This window comes from Engystomops pustulosus, chromosome 7 (assembly GCF_040894005.1).
Source record: "Engystomops pustulosus chromosome 7, aEngPut4.maternal, whole genome shotgun sequence".
NCBI classification, from domain to species: domain Eukaryota; kingdom Metazoa; phylum Chordata; class Amphibia; order Anura; family Leptodactylidae; genus Engystomops; species Engystomops pustulosus.
Genome location: NC_092417.1, coordinates 132,924,027 through 132,941,308, shown reverse-complemented (window position 1 = coordinate 132,941,308; position 17,282 = coordinate 132,924,027). Strand labels below are relative to the sequence as shown.

Genomic DNA, 17,282 nt, shown 5'->3' with positions numbered 1-17,282 from the left:
TGATATATCTCTTCCACCCTGGTTCATTCTACTGCTACCCCTTTACTGTGCCACATACTGTAATAGTGCTATATACATGGTCCCCACTACTAGCACAACAGACTAGTATCCTAGTGTAACACATAGGCCCATCAGAAATAAATGTGTACACCATAGTAATACTACATCTAACCTGTGATCAATTTGATGTAGTAGGAATGCATCTCCAGCAGCGTGCTTTCCTACTGTGACCCCCAATAGCTATAATACATTCTTATATATAGTATTACATCCCTATTTACAGTATTACATCCCTATATACAGTATTACATCATGCCCTTGTCCCCTCCATGAGCTGCTCTGTGTCCCACTCTGGTTGTATGTGCGGGCATCAGGACCCAGAGAAGAGCTGCGCCAGAAGCAGGAGAGCACCCAGGATTATGGGTGGTTACTGCCTGTGTCCTTTCTCCAATGCATACAACCAGTGTTAGAAATTAGGACACAGAGCGTTTACAATGCGTTTTGTAAATTCACATGTTACAGTAATGTAATTGGGCAAATCATCTCTCCTCAGCTGTAGGAATGCATTTCAAAATACAACCAAAACGCAATGGGGCGCATTTACTTACCTGTCCGAGTCGTGATCCCCAATGTCCGCCGGAATGCACATCTGCCATGATCCTGCACCCGAAATCCTTCATGTGTCGCTCTCCGCTCAGGTAAGTGCATGGCTTGCGACACAAATTTAAATGTTAAATCCGCCGTTTGATCCTCCAACGGCCCGCCCCCGATTTGTGTTGCGTAAAAGCTGTGGTGATTGCGTCACAATCCGATTGTGTGCGACACAATCCCTGGTGCAATCCCCGAAAAGTCAGGAAACCCCAGGAAAAGGCGGCCGCGGGACCATTAGTAAATAAGCCCCATTGTTTGACTGTGCCCTAAGCCTCTTGCACAGAAAAGTCTTTGGGGGACATTTACTATGGTATTTCCATCAGTTTTGGCGCTCTCACCGCATGTTCTGCTCTACAACCTATTTATTAGTGCCAGAAAAAATTACTTTTTCCGTCTGCTCCGACTCTTCTCCAAAAAGGGGGCGTGGCTTTGGCGGAGTGGAAACTCAGACTCAATTAATTTGTGTCACGGCCATTTTTGGGCGCTGTAAACCGGAGGAAAGTAGACCAAAAGAAATTTGGTCTAGCAGGGACACAAATCAGTGCTATTGCATTGTTGCCTGGTCTCCGACTGTTGGACACATTTCTGGTGCTCGGGACATATTTTGGTCCCAGGGACAGAAAATGGTCTTGGCACCAGAAATGTATCTGCACAGCTCTACAATATTAAATGTGTATCTTCTCTCTGAGAGCAGATCGGTAACAAAGCCAATGCAGACTCCGACACCTCATGTAAATGTCCCCCTTTGTGTTCTGTGGGTAACTTACCTCCCCATGTATTCCTATTGGCTTATGCACACAGCTGAAAATTTCATAACCCTGTGTATGAGACTACTCTCCATTAAAAAAAAAAACTGAGGATATGTCAGGATATTCTTAGCTGTGTTTGCAGTTCTGCCCTCCTATAGAAGTCTGTGGGGCTGTCAAAAAATACAAATGTCATCCGTGTGCCATCTGTATTTGTTGATCCGTTGCCAGGCCTGCATCATTTAGCAGCCTTTTTAGTATTTGGCAGGTCCGCAAAAACGGTCTTTGTGTCATCCTTATGTGTGGATCTGCAAAAAAAAGGCTGAGAAAACAAGCAAAAATGCCCCAAAAACACAAGTCAAAAACTTGTCAAAGTCCCTAGCTGTCTGGGGAAAAGAAGTTTGTGTACAATAGGCATAAGGGTGCGTCCACACATTCAATTTTCCAGATGCAGTTTTTGAAGTCCAAACCAGGAATGGATTGATAAAAGAGGAGGAGTAGCACTTCTTAATGATATTTTTGTAGAGAGAAAAAGAAGCTGGCACTCACCATGTAAAATTTTCAGACCGTTTATTCCAACCGTGTTAAAAACATGATGCAGGGAAGAGGAAAACACGCAGGAGCCCACTTGAGGCGACGGCCCGTTTCGCGCTAACTGAGCGCTTAGTCCTGCTTTTTCTCTCTACAAATTTAATGTTGCCTTCTTATGGACTATGAGAGCTAGAGCACCACAACGTATTTATTGGTCATTCGCCCCAGCAATCTCTCTCCATTCTCAGGCAAAATAGCCCATAAGGGAGATTATAACCGGAGCAGCGCCCCCCCCCCCTTTCATCTCTATTGAACTTGCACTTCTTAATGATATATTCTCACCCATTATGATCCACACTTGCTTTTGGCTTCAAAAACTGCATCTGAAAAACAATGTGTGGCTGCACACGGTGTGCTGTGTCACTTTTTTTGATGCGTTTTTGATGCATTCAAAAGGCTTTAGCATTGATTACATGCTAAGGTTACATTGCGTTTCCACTGAATTTGTTAAAATGCAATGTAACTTCAGCATGTGATCAAGGCTAAAGCCTTTTGAATGTGTCAAAAACGCGTAAAACATGCGACGCAATGCATCGTGTGAACGCGTCCTCAATCTTATATCAGCTGCTTTTTTCTGATTTTATTTCCATTTTTACTTGCTGTATTCAAAAAACAAAACTAAATCTTCTGTGCAATGTACTGAAATTCTGTAAAATATTCCCAAATGTGGTGGAATTAACCCAAAAACCTATAGTTTTGACCAAAAAACCTGGAGTTGTGCCATTTTATTATCAAATCTTTTTTTATGACTTTGGCCGTGAGGTCTAAATGACTTTTTTTGTGTACAATCATTATGCTTACCGTAGTTTTATTTTGTCTTCATACAAAATTAATAATCAGTTAAAAGTAACATTTTTTATACTTTGGCATACAGAGCTGGGTCTCCATTGATACCACTCTGAGAACTCTACAACCTTTTGATCACTTTCTATTAAAAATTGTATGTGTTGCAAAATGTCTAAAACATGTTTCATCCCCATTTACCTAGAACCTGATTAAAAATAAATATACAAATATAAACATGACAATACCAAAATGCCCATTCTACCATAATATAAAAACAATTATAATGCCGTTAATGCACCCCGATAATGGAAAAAAACGTCCAACTGTCCGCATCCCCCATCATTTTGTTATTAAAATGTCCCCAAAAAGGTAGCTATGAAAACGTGAGCTCGTCCTGCAAAAAATTACTTCTTACACACTTCCATACACTGAAGTATGAAGTTACTAGCCTCAGCATATGTCTAGTAAAATGGCTAGCATAAATGCAATATAAGCTGTATAAATTTGGTATCCCTGCGACTGTACCACCCAAGGAAAAAAGGGGATTTCATTTGGACCATACAACATTTAAAAAAAAAAAAAAAAAAAGCCCCTAAGCTTCCCAATTCATAACTTGTTAGCGCTCTGATATATCAGACCCAGGCGCTTCCAGCATCTGTGTCAGGGTGTCAGCTCGGCAGGATGGGAAGAAATCGATATCCAATGACATCACGGGACCAAAAGAGTGGAGGGGGTGTCTGCAATCATTTTGCATTGACGTCACTGATCATTTTGCCCTCATTTTGACCGTCAGTGTCTCCTTTCAAGCGGTCAATAATCCATCAGTATTGCTAAAGCCAAAAACAAACAGGAGTGAATCCAAAACATAGATGACCAGTAAATGGGATACTTGCATGTCCTCTGTGTTCTGTATCCACTCCTGCTTTTGACTATCAATCCGGAGCTTTTCATTCCTTCTGACAGATGAAATGAAGGGGAAAACCAAACATAGTGGCAACGTCATAGAGTGGTGGAGGGTGAAAACAGCATTATGGAAATCACAGGGTGTTCCAAGGAGACAGAGGTCAGTTGGCAGCAGCATGAGTAGGCTGCAGAGTTGCACAATGACAAATACTGGAGCTGGCAGCAACATGGTAGACCACAGAGTGGCACAATGACAAAGTGTGGAGGTGGCAGCAGCAGCAGCATGAGGTCAGAGAGTGGCACAGTAACAAATTCTGGAGCTGGCAGCAGCATCATGAGGTCACAGATTGGCACAATGACAAATTCTGGAGCTGGCAGCAACATGATAGGCCACATAATGGCACAATGACAAAGTGTGGAGCTGGCAGCAGCAGCGTGAGGTCAGAGAGTGGCATAATGACAAATTCTGGAGGTGGCAGCAACTTGGTATGCCACATATTGGCACAATGACAAAGTGTGGAGGTGGCAGCAGCAGCAGGAGGTCAGAGAGTGGGACAATGACAAATTCTGGAGGTGGCAGTAGCAGCACGAGGCCAGAAAGTGGCACAATGACAAATTATGGAGCTGGCAGCAACATGGTACTCCACATAGTGGCACAATGACAAAGTGTGGAGGTGGCAGCAGCAGCAGCATGAGGTCAGAGAGTGGCACAATGACAAATTCTTTAGGTGGCAGCAACATTATAGGCCACAGAGTGGCACAATGACGAGGTTTGAAATGAATTTGAAGTTTGAAATGAATTGGAAGTTGAAATATTAAATTTGAATTTGAAGATTAGAGACGCCACATGCATTATTCATTACAATTCCCCTGAAAATATTATGTGTTTGCCAAAAAAGAACTGCAAAGGTGGCAGCAGCATGAGGTCAGAGAGTGGCACAATGACAAATTCTGCAGGTGGCAGCAGCAGCATGAGGTCAGAGAGTGGCAGAATGACAAATTCTGGAGGTGGCAGCAACATGATAGGTGACTGTGTTGCACAATGATGAATTTGAAATGAAATGAATTCAAATTTTGAAATGAATTTGAAGTTAAAATTTTTAATTTAAATTTGAAGATTAAGATGCCACATGCATCCTGAAAATATTATGTCTTTACCAAAAAAACCTGCAATTTGTGGTATACAGATCCCCCAAAACGGACACCCTGGGATTGCAGCAAAAGTCACTCCATAAACTATGTGGATTTTACACAGAGTTCTTGCTAGTAACTTCAGCAACAAAAATAACTGCAATTTGGGGTATACGGATCCCCCAAAATGGACACCCTGGGATTGGAGATTGCAGAATGATAGTTGGGCTGATTTCATTTGTCACTTCTATGGTACTTTAGAGAAATTGCAATGCAATTTTTACTCTGCACCATTCACTTTGTATTACATTTGATCCTGCATCTTAGAGGTTAAAATGCTCATATTACCCTAGATACATTTTTTGAGGGGTGCCTTTTCCTAAAACGGGGTTACTTTTCTTTTTTGTTTATTGTATTGGTAACTCAGGGGTACCCCAACACTAGTCTAGTAAAAACAAAGCTCCAAAACCTAAAATTCTGCTTGTTCCCTGCTGAGCCCTGCGTGTGCCCATCCTGTAGATTATTGCCACATTTGGTGTATTGCCATAACCGGGATAAGCCGCATAATGATTTTTGACATGTTTGTTCCCAGTGGCATGAGTTGGGAAAAATACATTTGGCACTATAATGGCACTTTTGAGAAAAAAATTCAATTTTTAATCTGCACCATTTAATTTGTATTACATTTTGGCCAGCATGTTGGGGTTTAAAATGATCATCACAACTCTAGATAAATTCTTTGAGGGGGTAGTTTCCAAAATGGCATCACTTCTCCACCACAAACTCGTGAAAACTGAGATCAAAAAGCTACATTTTGTGCCCATCCTGTCAATTATTACCACCTATGGCAGTGATGGCAAACCTATGGCACTGGTGCCAGAGGTGGCACTCAGAGCCCTTTCTGTGGGCACTCAGGCCATCAGCCTAGGACAGAGTGTTCACCAAACAGGACCAAATCCATTAAATCTTCCTGCAGTCCTAGGCAACTTATGAGAGGCTGCGCTCAGCACTATTTTACAGCGACACTTGTGAGAAGGTGTTAAAAGAAGTTAATTTCCTTTGGAGGTCCTCCTGCTGGACCCTTCATTCTTCCTAAACAGAGAGACACTGGAGAGAAGCTACTATGATAGTCTGAATTTGCCCTCCTTCTTTCAACTGTATTGATGGCCGATACGATTAAAGAAGTGGAAGAATAGATAGCAATAAGTTACTGCTTAAAATGGCACATTGGCACTTCACGGTAAATAAGTGGGTTTTGGTTGTAGTTTGGGCACTCCGTCTCTAAAAGGTTCGCCATCACTGACCTAAGGGATAGTGCTTGTCACGGGTGACCCTGTGATCCATGTCTCGGATCACGGGGCACCCGTGCTCTGCTGCCACGGCCCCGCTCCCCCCGGGTCAGTACTTACCTGTCCCGGGTCTTGATGGCTCCATCGCGGTCCCGTCCAGGCTGCAGGTCTGTCTCCTGTGTAGGCCACGCGCTCCCACTGCTAGGGCGTGCACTCGCCTACTCTCTAAGAATTTAAAGGGCCAGCGTCCTCCTTATTGGCGCTGGCATTCCTGGCTCTGCTATATAGCCTGGCTACTCCCAGCATCCCCTGCCGGATCTTCATGTCTTGTTACTGAAGAGAAAGCCCTCCGTGTTCCCGAGCGTTTCCAGACGCCTCCGTGGATTCTGTGATTCCCGTGTTCCGTGTTGTTCCCGTGTTCTGTGGTGTTCCGGTGTTCCTGTGTCCTGTGACAGTCCTGGTATCCTGTGGCGGTCCTGGAATCCTGTGGCGATAGTGGTATCTTGTGGCGGTCCTGGTATCCTGTGGCAGTCCTGGTATCCTGTGGCGATCCTGGTATTCTGTGGCGGTCCTGGTATTCTGTGGCGGTCCTGGTATCCTGTGGCGGTCCGGTAATCCAGTAGCCATCCGAGGTCCTGCCAGCCATCCGAGGTCCTGCCGGCCATCCGAGGTCCTGCTGGCCATCCAAGGTCCTGCCGGCCATCCAAGGTCCTGCCAGCCATCCAAGGTCCTGCCTGCCCTCCGAGGTCCTGCCTGCCATCCGAGGTCCTGCCTGCCATCCGAGGACTCCCCGCAGCAAGACCATCCCGCTTTGCGGCGAGTTCTGGTGAAGACCAGGAGTTCACTTAGACTCCGCTCCCGGGTTGCGGCTAGTATTGTTATCTCCTGCGGTGGTCCAGGGAGTCCACTGACTATTCCCCTGAGACTGTGACAGTAAGTTCTGGCCATGGACTCTGCCAAGGTCATGATCTCTGCAAAAGCCATGGACAGTGTCAAGGATCCGTACCAGCTTCTGGGTGACCTTCCCAGCACTATTGCCCAGTAGTCCCAAGAGATTGCTGCGCAAAAAGAACTCTTGGACAAACTCTCTGCCACCCTGCGGATTATTGCCTCTCAGCAGCAGGCTCCTGTGACTCCTCCTGTTGCTTCTGTCTCTCAGCTATGTTTTTCAGCAGCAAACTCAGGACCAGATTTTTTGATGCTTAACAAATTTGATGGCAACCCCAATTTTTGCAGGAGTTTTGTTGTCCAATGCGCGTTGTACATCAAACTGACGTCCTCCCAGTCCACCCCCGAACCCACTAAGTTGGCATGTGTTCTTTCTTTGTTCACTGGAGAGGCGCTGGACTGGGCTACTCCTCTATGGAATAGTGGTTACCCATACCAAGTTCCTGAGAAAAATCCAGTCCAGGTTTGAACCACCTCAAGTTTGGCTACTTCACCTCTCCTGCCTGGTCCCAGTGTCCCCAGTGACTCCGCAGCTTCCCAGAGCTGCTCCAGAGACTCTGCAGCTTCCCAGTGCTGCTCATGTGACTCTGCAGCTTCCCAGAGCTGCTCCAGAGACTCTGCAGCTTCCCAGTGCTGCTCCAGAGACTCTGCAGCTTCCCAGTGCTGCTCCAGAGACTCTGCAGCTTCCCAGTGCTGCTCCAGAGACTCCGCACCTCCCAGTGCTGCTCCAGAGACTCTGCAGCTTCCCAGTGCTGCTCCAGAGACTCTGCAGCTTCCCAGTGCTGCTCCAGAGACTCCACAGCTTCCCAGTGCTGCTCCAGAGACTCCGCAGCTTCCCAGTGCTGCTCCAGAGACTCCGCAGCTTCCCAGTGCTGCTCCAGAGATTCTGTTATCCTGTGGCGGTCCTGTTATCCTGTGGCGGTCCTGTTATCCTGTGGCGGTCCTGGTATCCTGTGGCGGTCCTGGTATCCTGTGGCGGTCCTGGTATCCTGTGGCGGTCCTGGTATTCTGTGGTGGTCCTGGTATTCTGTGGCGGTCCTAGTATTCTGTGGCGGTCCTGCTATCCTGTGGCGGTCCGGTAATCCAGAAGCCATCCAAGGTCCTGCTAGCCATACGAGGTCCTGCCAGCCATACGAGATCCTGCCAGCCATCCGAGGTCCCAGTGCTGCTCCAGAGACTCTGCAGCTTCCCAGTGCTGCTCCAGAGACTCCACAGCTTCCCAGTGCTGCTCCAGAGACTCCGCAGCTTCCCAGTGCTGCTCCAGAGACTCCGCAGCTTCCCAGTGCTGCTCCAGAGATTCTGTTATCCTGTGGCGGTCCTGTTATCCTGTGGCGGTCCTGTTATCCTGTGGCGGTCCTGGTATCCTGTGGCGGTCCTGGTATCCTGTGGCGGTCCTGGTATCCTGTGGCGGTCCTGGTATTCTGTGGTGGTCCTGGTATTCTGTGGCGGTCCTAGTATTCTGTGGCGGTCCTGCTATCCTGTGGCGGTCCGGTAATCCAGAAGCCATCCAAGGTCCTGCTAGCCATACGAGGTCCTGCCAGCCATACGAGATCCTGCCAGCCATCCGAGGTCCCAGTGCTGCTCCAGAGACTCTGCAGCTTCCCAGTGCTGCTCCAGAGACTCTGCAGCTTCCCAGTGCTGCTCCAGAGACTCCACAGCTTCCCAGTGCTGCTCCAGAGACTCCGCAGCTTCCCAGTGCTGCTCCAGAGACTCCGCAGCTTCCCAGTGCTGCTCCAGAGATTCTGTTATCCTGTGGCGGTCCTGTTATCCTGTGGCGGTCCTGTTATCCTGTGGCGGTCCTGGTATCCTGTGGCGGTCCTGGTATCCTGTGGCGGTCCTGGTATCCTGTGGCGGTCCTGGTATTCTGTGGTGGTCCTGGTATTCTGTGGCGGTCCTAGTATTCTGTGGCGGTCCTGCTATCCTGTGGCGGTCCGGTAATCCAGAAGCCATCCAAGGTCCTGCTAGCCATACGAGGTCCTGCCAGCCATACGAGATCCTGCCAGCCATCCGAGGTCCTGCCAGCCATCCGAGGTCCTGCCAGCCTTCCGAGGTCCTGCCAGCCATTCGAGGTCCTGCCTGCCATCCGAGGTCCTGCCAGCCATCCGAGGTCCTGCCTGCCATCCGAGGTCCTGTCTGCCATCCGAGGTCCTGCCTGCCATCCGAGGTCCTGCCAGCCATTCGAGGTCCTGCCTTCCCATGGTCCCTGTGTCCCTACCTTGGCTGCCGCCGCGGGACTAGTTGCACCCCGGAGCGACCTGGGGACTCCCCACCGCAGCAAGACCATCCCGCTTTGCGGCAGGCTCTGCGAAGACCAGGAGTTCACTTAGACTCCGCTCCTGGGTTGCGGCTAGTATTGTTATCTCCCGCGGTGGTCCAGGGAGTCCACTGACTATTCCCCTGAGACTGTGACACTACTGTACTTGGGACAACCCACAGAATGATTTCTGGGGTGTTTGTCTAAATGTGATTTTTACTCTGCACCATTCCTATTGTATTAAATTTGACCAACACTCCACAGCCCTAGAAAAATTGAAATGTAAAACTTTCAAATCCATTTTTGTTTGATTCTGGAGGAAGAAATAAAGGGTCATGCTTCCAAAATGTTGATTTAAAAAGTTTGAGAGGTTAAGTTTATAAAATGGTGTTACTTGTGGGCATTTATAGTACATGCGCCTCTATGGGGGACTTCTGAACTAAATTGGTCCCCAGAAATATAGCTTTTTTCAAATGTATTGAAAATCTGAGAACTTGCTATTAAAACTATAAATTTCCTAATATCCATAAAAAAGGAAATGTAAAGAAATTATGGAAATAGAAATAGACAAACGGCAAAAGGTTTCTACAAAAAAGAAATTTGTGGTATAACTTCTAAAAAGTTGAACATTTGAAACTAGAAATGCTAGCACAGGCTTCCTGTATCTGTGACCCAAAAGATAAAAGCTTAAGGGGATCAGATCGGGACACCGCTTTCCTGGGAACTGTTCATATAGGAATGCTCAGGCATTTGAGGTCATCTGAAGGCAATGGTGAGAACATATAACTGAGAAGTGCTACTTCTCCTTTTTTTTCACTCCACTTCTAGTTTGGACATCAAAAATTGCATGTGAAAACCTGAAGTTGTGGATGCACCTTAAAGAGGACCTGTCACCCAAAATTTCGGCACTAGGAGCTGCAGTGCTTGAACAAACGCCGCAGTGCTTGAAAAAACGCCACTACAATGATGTCCAGCAAGAGGCCCCTTAAAGAGGATCTGTCACCCAAAATTTCGGCACTAGGAGCTGCTTACAAAAGTAAGCAGCTCCTAGTGCTTGAACAAACGCCGCAGTCTTAGACGGGTAGCGTTACCGGAAACCTCCGGTAGCGCCATCTAACACTGCGGCAGGTACAATGTAATCGTCGGACCGGGGTTGGAGCATGATTAGGGGCGGTGACTGCCGCATGACGCGTGGCAGTCACCACCACCCTATGGAGTGAGTGGGGCGGTCCGGGGAAGAGGTAGCGCCTTGGACCGCCCCCTCATGAATACATCGGACCGCTTTGTGAGCGGTCCGTGAATTACACTGTACCCTGCCGCAGTATTAAATAGCGTTACCTGAGGTTTCCGGTAACGCTATCCTTCTAACACTGCGGCGTTTGTTCAAGCACTAGGAGCTGCTTACTTTAGTAAGCAGCTCCTAGTGCCGAAATTTTGGGTGACAGGTCCTCTTTAAGGGGCCTCTTGCTGGACATCATGGTAGTGGCATGGTCAGATTAATTCTGCAGTACTAGGCGTTGCTCCACAGAAGTCTTTATATTCACACCATGGTCGCTTCTAGCGAGTACACAAGAAAGCCCCTGTATATCTACAGGAAACTCCACTGCCTCCTCCATACTCTGAACGGAGTGTATATAAGTGTATATAGTGCAGATCACCTTAAATATCGAATAAAAGTATTTATTAAAACATAATCACAAAAGTAGTATAAAACCAAGCATGGCATCATATAATAAAATCCAAGCCAAGCCTCGCCTGATCACGGGTTCCGCCTGTTTTCGGCTTCTTCCGTGCCAAAGAAGCCAAACACAGGTGAAACCGTGGGTCTGGTGAGACTTGGCTTGGTTTTATACTACTTTTTGGGGACTGATTAAGGGTGGCAACCTCTTCCTCCACACCTCAGCTGCTGTAGAACCTCTTTATACACACCTCATATGCCACAGAACCTCTATATACACACCTCAGCTGGCTGTCCCATAACGTCATCATACACACTTGAGCTGCAGCAGAACCTCTTCATACACACCTCAGCTTCCGTAGAACCTCTTCATGCACCCTTAAGCTGCCATAGAACCTCTTCATACACAACTCCCCTGCCACAAAACCTCTCCAAATATACCGTAGCTGCCTGAGAACCTCTTCATATACACCTCAGATGATGTAGAAAAAAAATATCCAGTTAAGGATATAGATGGTATAGATGTACCCTCGTTTTCCACTATTTCCATCTTCAATATGGAGGAGAACCATTGAACTCATTCACTTGGAATTTAATTACTGGTTCATCTAAGAAGTTGAGCTCAGATCACAGGAATTGTGGATATATATGATATGGATTTTTATCTGCAGCTAGTGTTTCTAACTGTCTTTAACTGCCTGTTATGTATCTAAAAGAGGAGATTCTTATCTTCTTAGTTTCTATAGAACCAAACCTAGAGACGTTATAAGTAAGTTTTGAGCCTCAAAACTGCATCCCAGGCAAAAATTACACTTTTTTGCTCATTTTTACATGACAGGAGACTTGTTTACATAAATGGGTCGAGATTTCCCACAAAAGAGGGAATTCTAGAAAGAACACTTCATACACTAATAGTTTAATGGGTAGTACCTGGTGACAGTGTCCCTTTATGCTGTGCTTTCTATAGCAGTATTTGTGTTCTTTTCTCTTGTCAGTGTGCTGGAGATATCCCCTGATGTCTCCTATATTCATACACTAATAGTTTAATGGGTAGTACCTGGTGACAGTGTCCCTTTATGCTGTGCTTTCTATAGCAGTATTTGTGTTCTTTTCTCTTGTCAGTGTGCTGGAGATATCCCCTGATGTCTCCTATATTCGTAAAGTCCATATGCTTGTACCAGGATGCAAAATGACAGAAGTGAAGATCATTCCCATCTGTGTGAAAATATGTGGGAGGATATCACTCAGATGTACTTGTTTGTCAATCACCTTATAGTTGACACATGTAATGACCAATACTAACCACTAGATGTCACAATGATTCTATTTGCCTTGCACTTCCTAATTACCTGGAAGCTGTGATAACACCACACAGAGGCAGATTCTGTAACACTTTAGACCTCGAATAGGCTGTGATAGCAAATGTTAACCATAACATATTACTGTCATTCTGAAACTGTTAGGTGATTACTAAAAAAAAAAAAATTAATAAGAAAAAAACGGGATAATGGATAATTTTTTGGGGAAAAAACTGTTTAATATAGAAAGGAAAATGGTCAAGAGTAAACAATTTAATGGTGAATGCATAAAGGAACACAGGGTGGAATATAGATAAACAGAGATATTGATTGATAGTCAAGTCTACTGCTGAAAAAGAGAATTACTATTTGATGGAAAGAGGGAATTTGAGAGAAAGGGAGGAGGTGTGACAGAGAGAAGGAGGTAGAGAATGAACTTGAGAGGGAGGGAGAGACAACGCTGAGAAGACAAGGAGTCCAAGGTATTGGAGAGAATTAGCAGCACAGAGAAATAGGAGTGCTGACTGGGGATCTGAGTGTGCTCCAGATGTGCTCCTGAGAGCAGTGTACCCCCTCTTCTCATCCGCACAGCAAGGGGGACAAAACAAAGACTGCAAAGAGCCACACCACATACAGAAGAGAAGGGACACAGCCAAGAGGTGAGAGACTTTGTGACAAGAAAGAAAGGAGCCAAAGACACAAAGAGGAAGGAGACTGAAAGGAAACTGTTCTATAGACACGCGAAGATACATTGATGTTTACTTACAAGTCAAGTGCCTCACCCCCACACAGTGAGAATACTGTACATGGCGGAGATGACGAGGTATTTCTCACAACATTGACATCTCGCTTTATAATTAGCGTTTCCGTTTAACGAGCAGCGGAATAGGCCAAATACATCACTGTGCTCACACCTGCTCTATTTTGTTACTGGAACTTTACCTTGGCTCTTTTTACATTTTTGTTTCCAAATTTGCCACAATACAAATATTTTTGTGGATCCATAGCAGTCTCTGAAGTGCCGAACTCCCTGACTTCCCTCTGTGGATGAGCACACTCTTCAATCCCACACACACAGAGGTTACCCTGTCACCACTTGCTGGTCAGATGAACTTGTATGCACAGTATTTGGACTATTTCAAGGAATTCTCTTGAAGTAGCAGCGGCCGACATATTGGGGAAGTGGTCTCTATTGGTAGTTTTTTTCCAGCCTGCTTAAAGAGTAATCTCTCCGAACGGTCTTGCTTTCAGCAGTCTCTCAAACAGCGATGGCGTTTACCTTTGCTGCGTTCTGCTACATGCTAACACTCGTCCTCTGTGCTTCTCTCATCTTTTTCATCATCTGGCACGTGAGTTTATCAACTGCATTGGTGTCATTGGGGATATGTTATATGAAGGGGAAATGGTTCAAATCACTGTTAATTTGGGATGAAACTAACTGCACAATATGGGGACACTGACTCTAGATTACAGTGAAGAAATAAAACAATTGTAATAAAAGAGCCACCTAGGGTAACTATAGATGGGAAAGGGTCAGGAAAAAGTATTGTGAGCAGTGGCTACAAAGATAGAGCAAAGCTGGCCTGTGGCAATGGGCACCTTTAGTGTGGGAATTTAGGGTGGGAACTATACACTGGGTCAAGATACAGTTGCAGAGTCATTTTAGCTATCTATCCAGTTATCTGTATGGAGCCATTTCATCTATTTATCTACCTATCTATCCAGTTATCCATCTGTATTGACCTAGTTCACATTGTTTGTTCGCAGATATGTATATAACGTGCGCAGGTCTCAGGTGTACATCTATACAGTTCACTGCCCAAGTCACAGCTGTTCTGTGTTCCATTAAGTAATTTACACTATGTGTCACTTATTTTCAGCCCTTCGCATTTAGTAATATTCTCTTAGTGTTTTTACAGTGGAATGAAACATTACTATGACACACGCTAGGATCGATTTTCCATGTTACAGACAAGAATGATTTACATTTGGATGAATCAATGGGGAAGAGAATCTTTAAAGATTCAAACTCTGTATGAAACATATGCAACAGAGATTAATGACATCTAACTTTACCTGAGACCATTCACAGATATAATCCAAAAAAACAATATTGCAGGAACAAAGACTTTTACATCAGAATTCAGAGAAGACTTAAGAAATCAGAAAGGTTATTGGTACATGACCATCTTACACAGGGTTATACAGTCACCTGCAAATAAGTGCTGTATGTAAAGGCGCATAGAAATACTTGAATTATATGTGCGTGCAAAGAAAATACAATTTATTGGTTTGATCGTATGGTATTTTTTATTGGCAAGATTTAAAACTCTTTAGTCATTATCATGTTATTTTCTACAAATATCGTGATCTGATTTCTCTATATGCTGAGGTTCCTGTCATTTAGAACCTTACAATGATGAGAGAATGTATTCTGATAATTATTGGCCTAAATCTGTTTCTGCTGTTGTGATAAGGATATTACATGGTGTCTTTTGTATAGCTGATCCCATTGTTATACTGAAATGTGTGATGGAAATGCTCAGATTGTGCCAAACTTGTCTCATTCTGCACAGTTTTGTACGTGCTGACAAATACATGTATACAGGTCTTTTTCTTTCAATGTACATTTGTGTCACAATGTGGGTATAATTTTGTGTGCCACATTTTCTGAGCCCCCACCCTCCCCCATGTGTTCATCCTTTATGTTTCTGCTTCTTTCTGTTGCTGTGGAGACTGATCTGGTATCCATGGAAACTGCATATGTTTATAAAGTGGTACCCAGAGAAGTAAGCGTGCCTTATGTACAGTACTAATCCGGAGCACCTCCTCATCCACTCTTATACAGTAAATCTGCCATATCTGGACCTCATTGTCTTCTGTTACTTGTCATTCCCCAATTCCGTGACTGCCCCGGACATTTGGTTCCACAGTCTTCTCCATATTTTTAAATTTGGCCTCCTCCCTTACTAAGTGGCAAATTTAGGATATACATACATTTGTCATAATAACATCATCGCTTTGTAGAAAGCCTAAATTTATAAAAAAGTTAAGAGGTTTCCATTTCCGAATAGTAAGAACGATTAATTCATAGTGACAATGGTGTTACTATATTATAACAGTGAATATATAATTAATTGGGATGAAAAGATTCATAAAGACGTCTATTCTGGTGTCAATGTATGTAACTTATGTATGAAATAAAATATTTTTGGCTATGTTTCATACAGAGAGGTAAAGTGAGTACACACTAAACAGACCCTGCAACCATATTGTATTTATGTGTATATATATATATATCTATAAACACACTTAATTTTAATATGTATGTCCGATATAATCAATGTATCTCTCTCTCTTGCTTTATATATATCTATATATATATATATATATATATATATATATGTATATATATATATAGAGAGAGAGAGAGAGGGAGAGAGATATATACATTGATTATATTAGGGTTCTTTCTTAAGGAACTTGACTACTTGACTATTGAAACTGATATTTCATTAAAGGCCATAGACTAAACCGATTGCAATTTATCCAAAAAAATTATTTAGGTAGCCTCTTGTGTTCCGCCTACCCTGACATCTTCAGCACGCAGTCTGACAAGCTGGGTTCTGTGCATGCGCAGAAGCTCCGACTTCAGAGCCGAGACCGTGCATGTGAAGATGTCAAGGTAGGCGGAACACAAGAGGCTACTGGGGTGTGTAGTAGCCGTGCCGTGTAGCCTTAGCTCTGGCTACTTCACACCCCAGTAGCCTCTTTAGAAAATTTAAATATTGTGCAAATTAAAATTTACAAAACTTATGGGCCACCACAAAAATTAGCCCACAAAGGGCTATACAACTGTACATTAGAGGAACCTGCCACCGGATCTACCTTAATAGGGAGATCCGTGGTGGTAGGTTTCCTTGAACTGTATTTAAAGTGACTGGTTTGGTCCTATGATATATTGTTATTTTGATGTGGCGACTTCAGGGGATGATCTGCTTTTATTTTTTCTGCACAGTTATTATTTACCTCACCTTCATTAGGAAATAGCTGTAAACCGTGATAGTTACAGAAGTACCTATAGAAGTCTGAGACACACCTTCTGTATTATTACCGATTCCAGATGCTTCACCCCCTGCAACTCTGTCTCTTAGAATGTCTGATATTTGCAAACACAACTCTAGACTCAGATCAGTAGAAAGTTGTTGTATACAGAGTCCTGTTAAAGGGTAGAATGATTAGAAAGTGCCGTCTGTCGTCTTACAACTTAATAACAGACTTAAACAACCTATTCTGTACATAACCCGGGGACTGCCTGTACGCAAAAAAACCTAGATATTATTAGAATATATATAAAGTTAAAAATCACGGCACAGTTACAAAAACTTATGCCATTGAATGAATCTTATTATATCCTTTCAACATTAACATCCCCTTTGGCATTAATTTATTTTATATATATAGCATTTCTTCAACTAAAAAGTAAACATTTCTTTTTATTTCAGATGTAAAAGGGAATAGGGCACATCTGAATCCAGTAACTGTGTCAGTAAATCAAATTATTGGCTTATTAAAGTGCAAGTTTTTTCATTGGGAAAGAGGTCACGTGACATGGGAAAGAGGTCACATGACATTTGAAAAAAGAATTGTCTCAATATATTGAGTGGTAATACGCTAAGAATGTTGCAACAACAACCAGGAACATTCCCTGTGATTCCCTGAATTTTAAAGCAAGGAGAAGAAAAGATAAAACTGACAGTCTATAAATTAGGCAATGTCACTGCCATGGCCTAAGTTTGTGGTAAAGGCAGATCTGGGGCACTTGTTATGCAATAGCCACCAGCATGCCATACGTTCATATGAGGAACTGCTGATGGGTGACAAAGTGAGCAACCTCCCACTAAAACCACTTAGATGCTGTGATCCCGATTGACTAAGCAATCAAATGGGTAACCAAAAAAGGAAGAAGCTAGAGATATGGGCACCAAACTGAAATGCAGATAGTAT

The 17,282-nt window shown here is 44.1% G+C and overlaps 1 protein-coding gene across 6 annotated transcripts in view; it reads left to right on the top strand.

The window, feature by feature from the left end:
- Positions 1-17,282, top strand: part of CNIH2 (cornichon family AMPA receptor auxiliary protein 2) — an 83,359-nt gene that overhangs the window by 293 nt on the left and 65,784 nt on the right. For 2 of the 6 annotated variants that reach the window (XM_072117862.1, XM_072117858.1), the window contains exon 2: positions 554-698. In XM_072117862.1, the coding sequence (XP_071973963.1) occupies positions 630-698 (69 nt within the window). In that variant the 5' untranslated portion in view covers positions 554-629. Of the gene's footprint in view, positions 1-553; positions 699-12,686; positions 13,625-17,282 lie in introns of those variants that run through there. The other 4 variants (XM_072117861.1, XM_072117859.1, XM_072117857.1 and 1 more) reach the window with 4 other exon arrangements.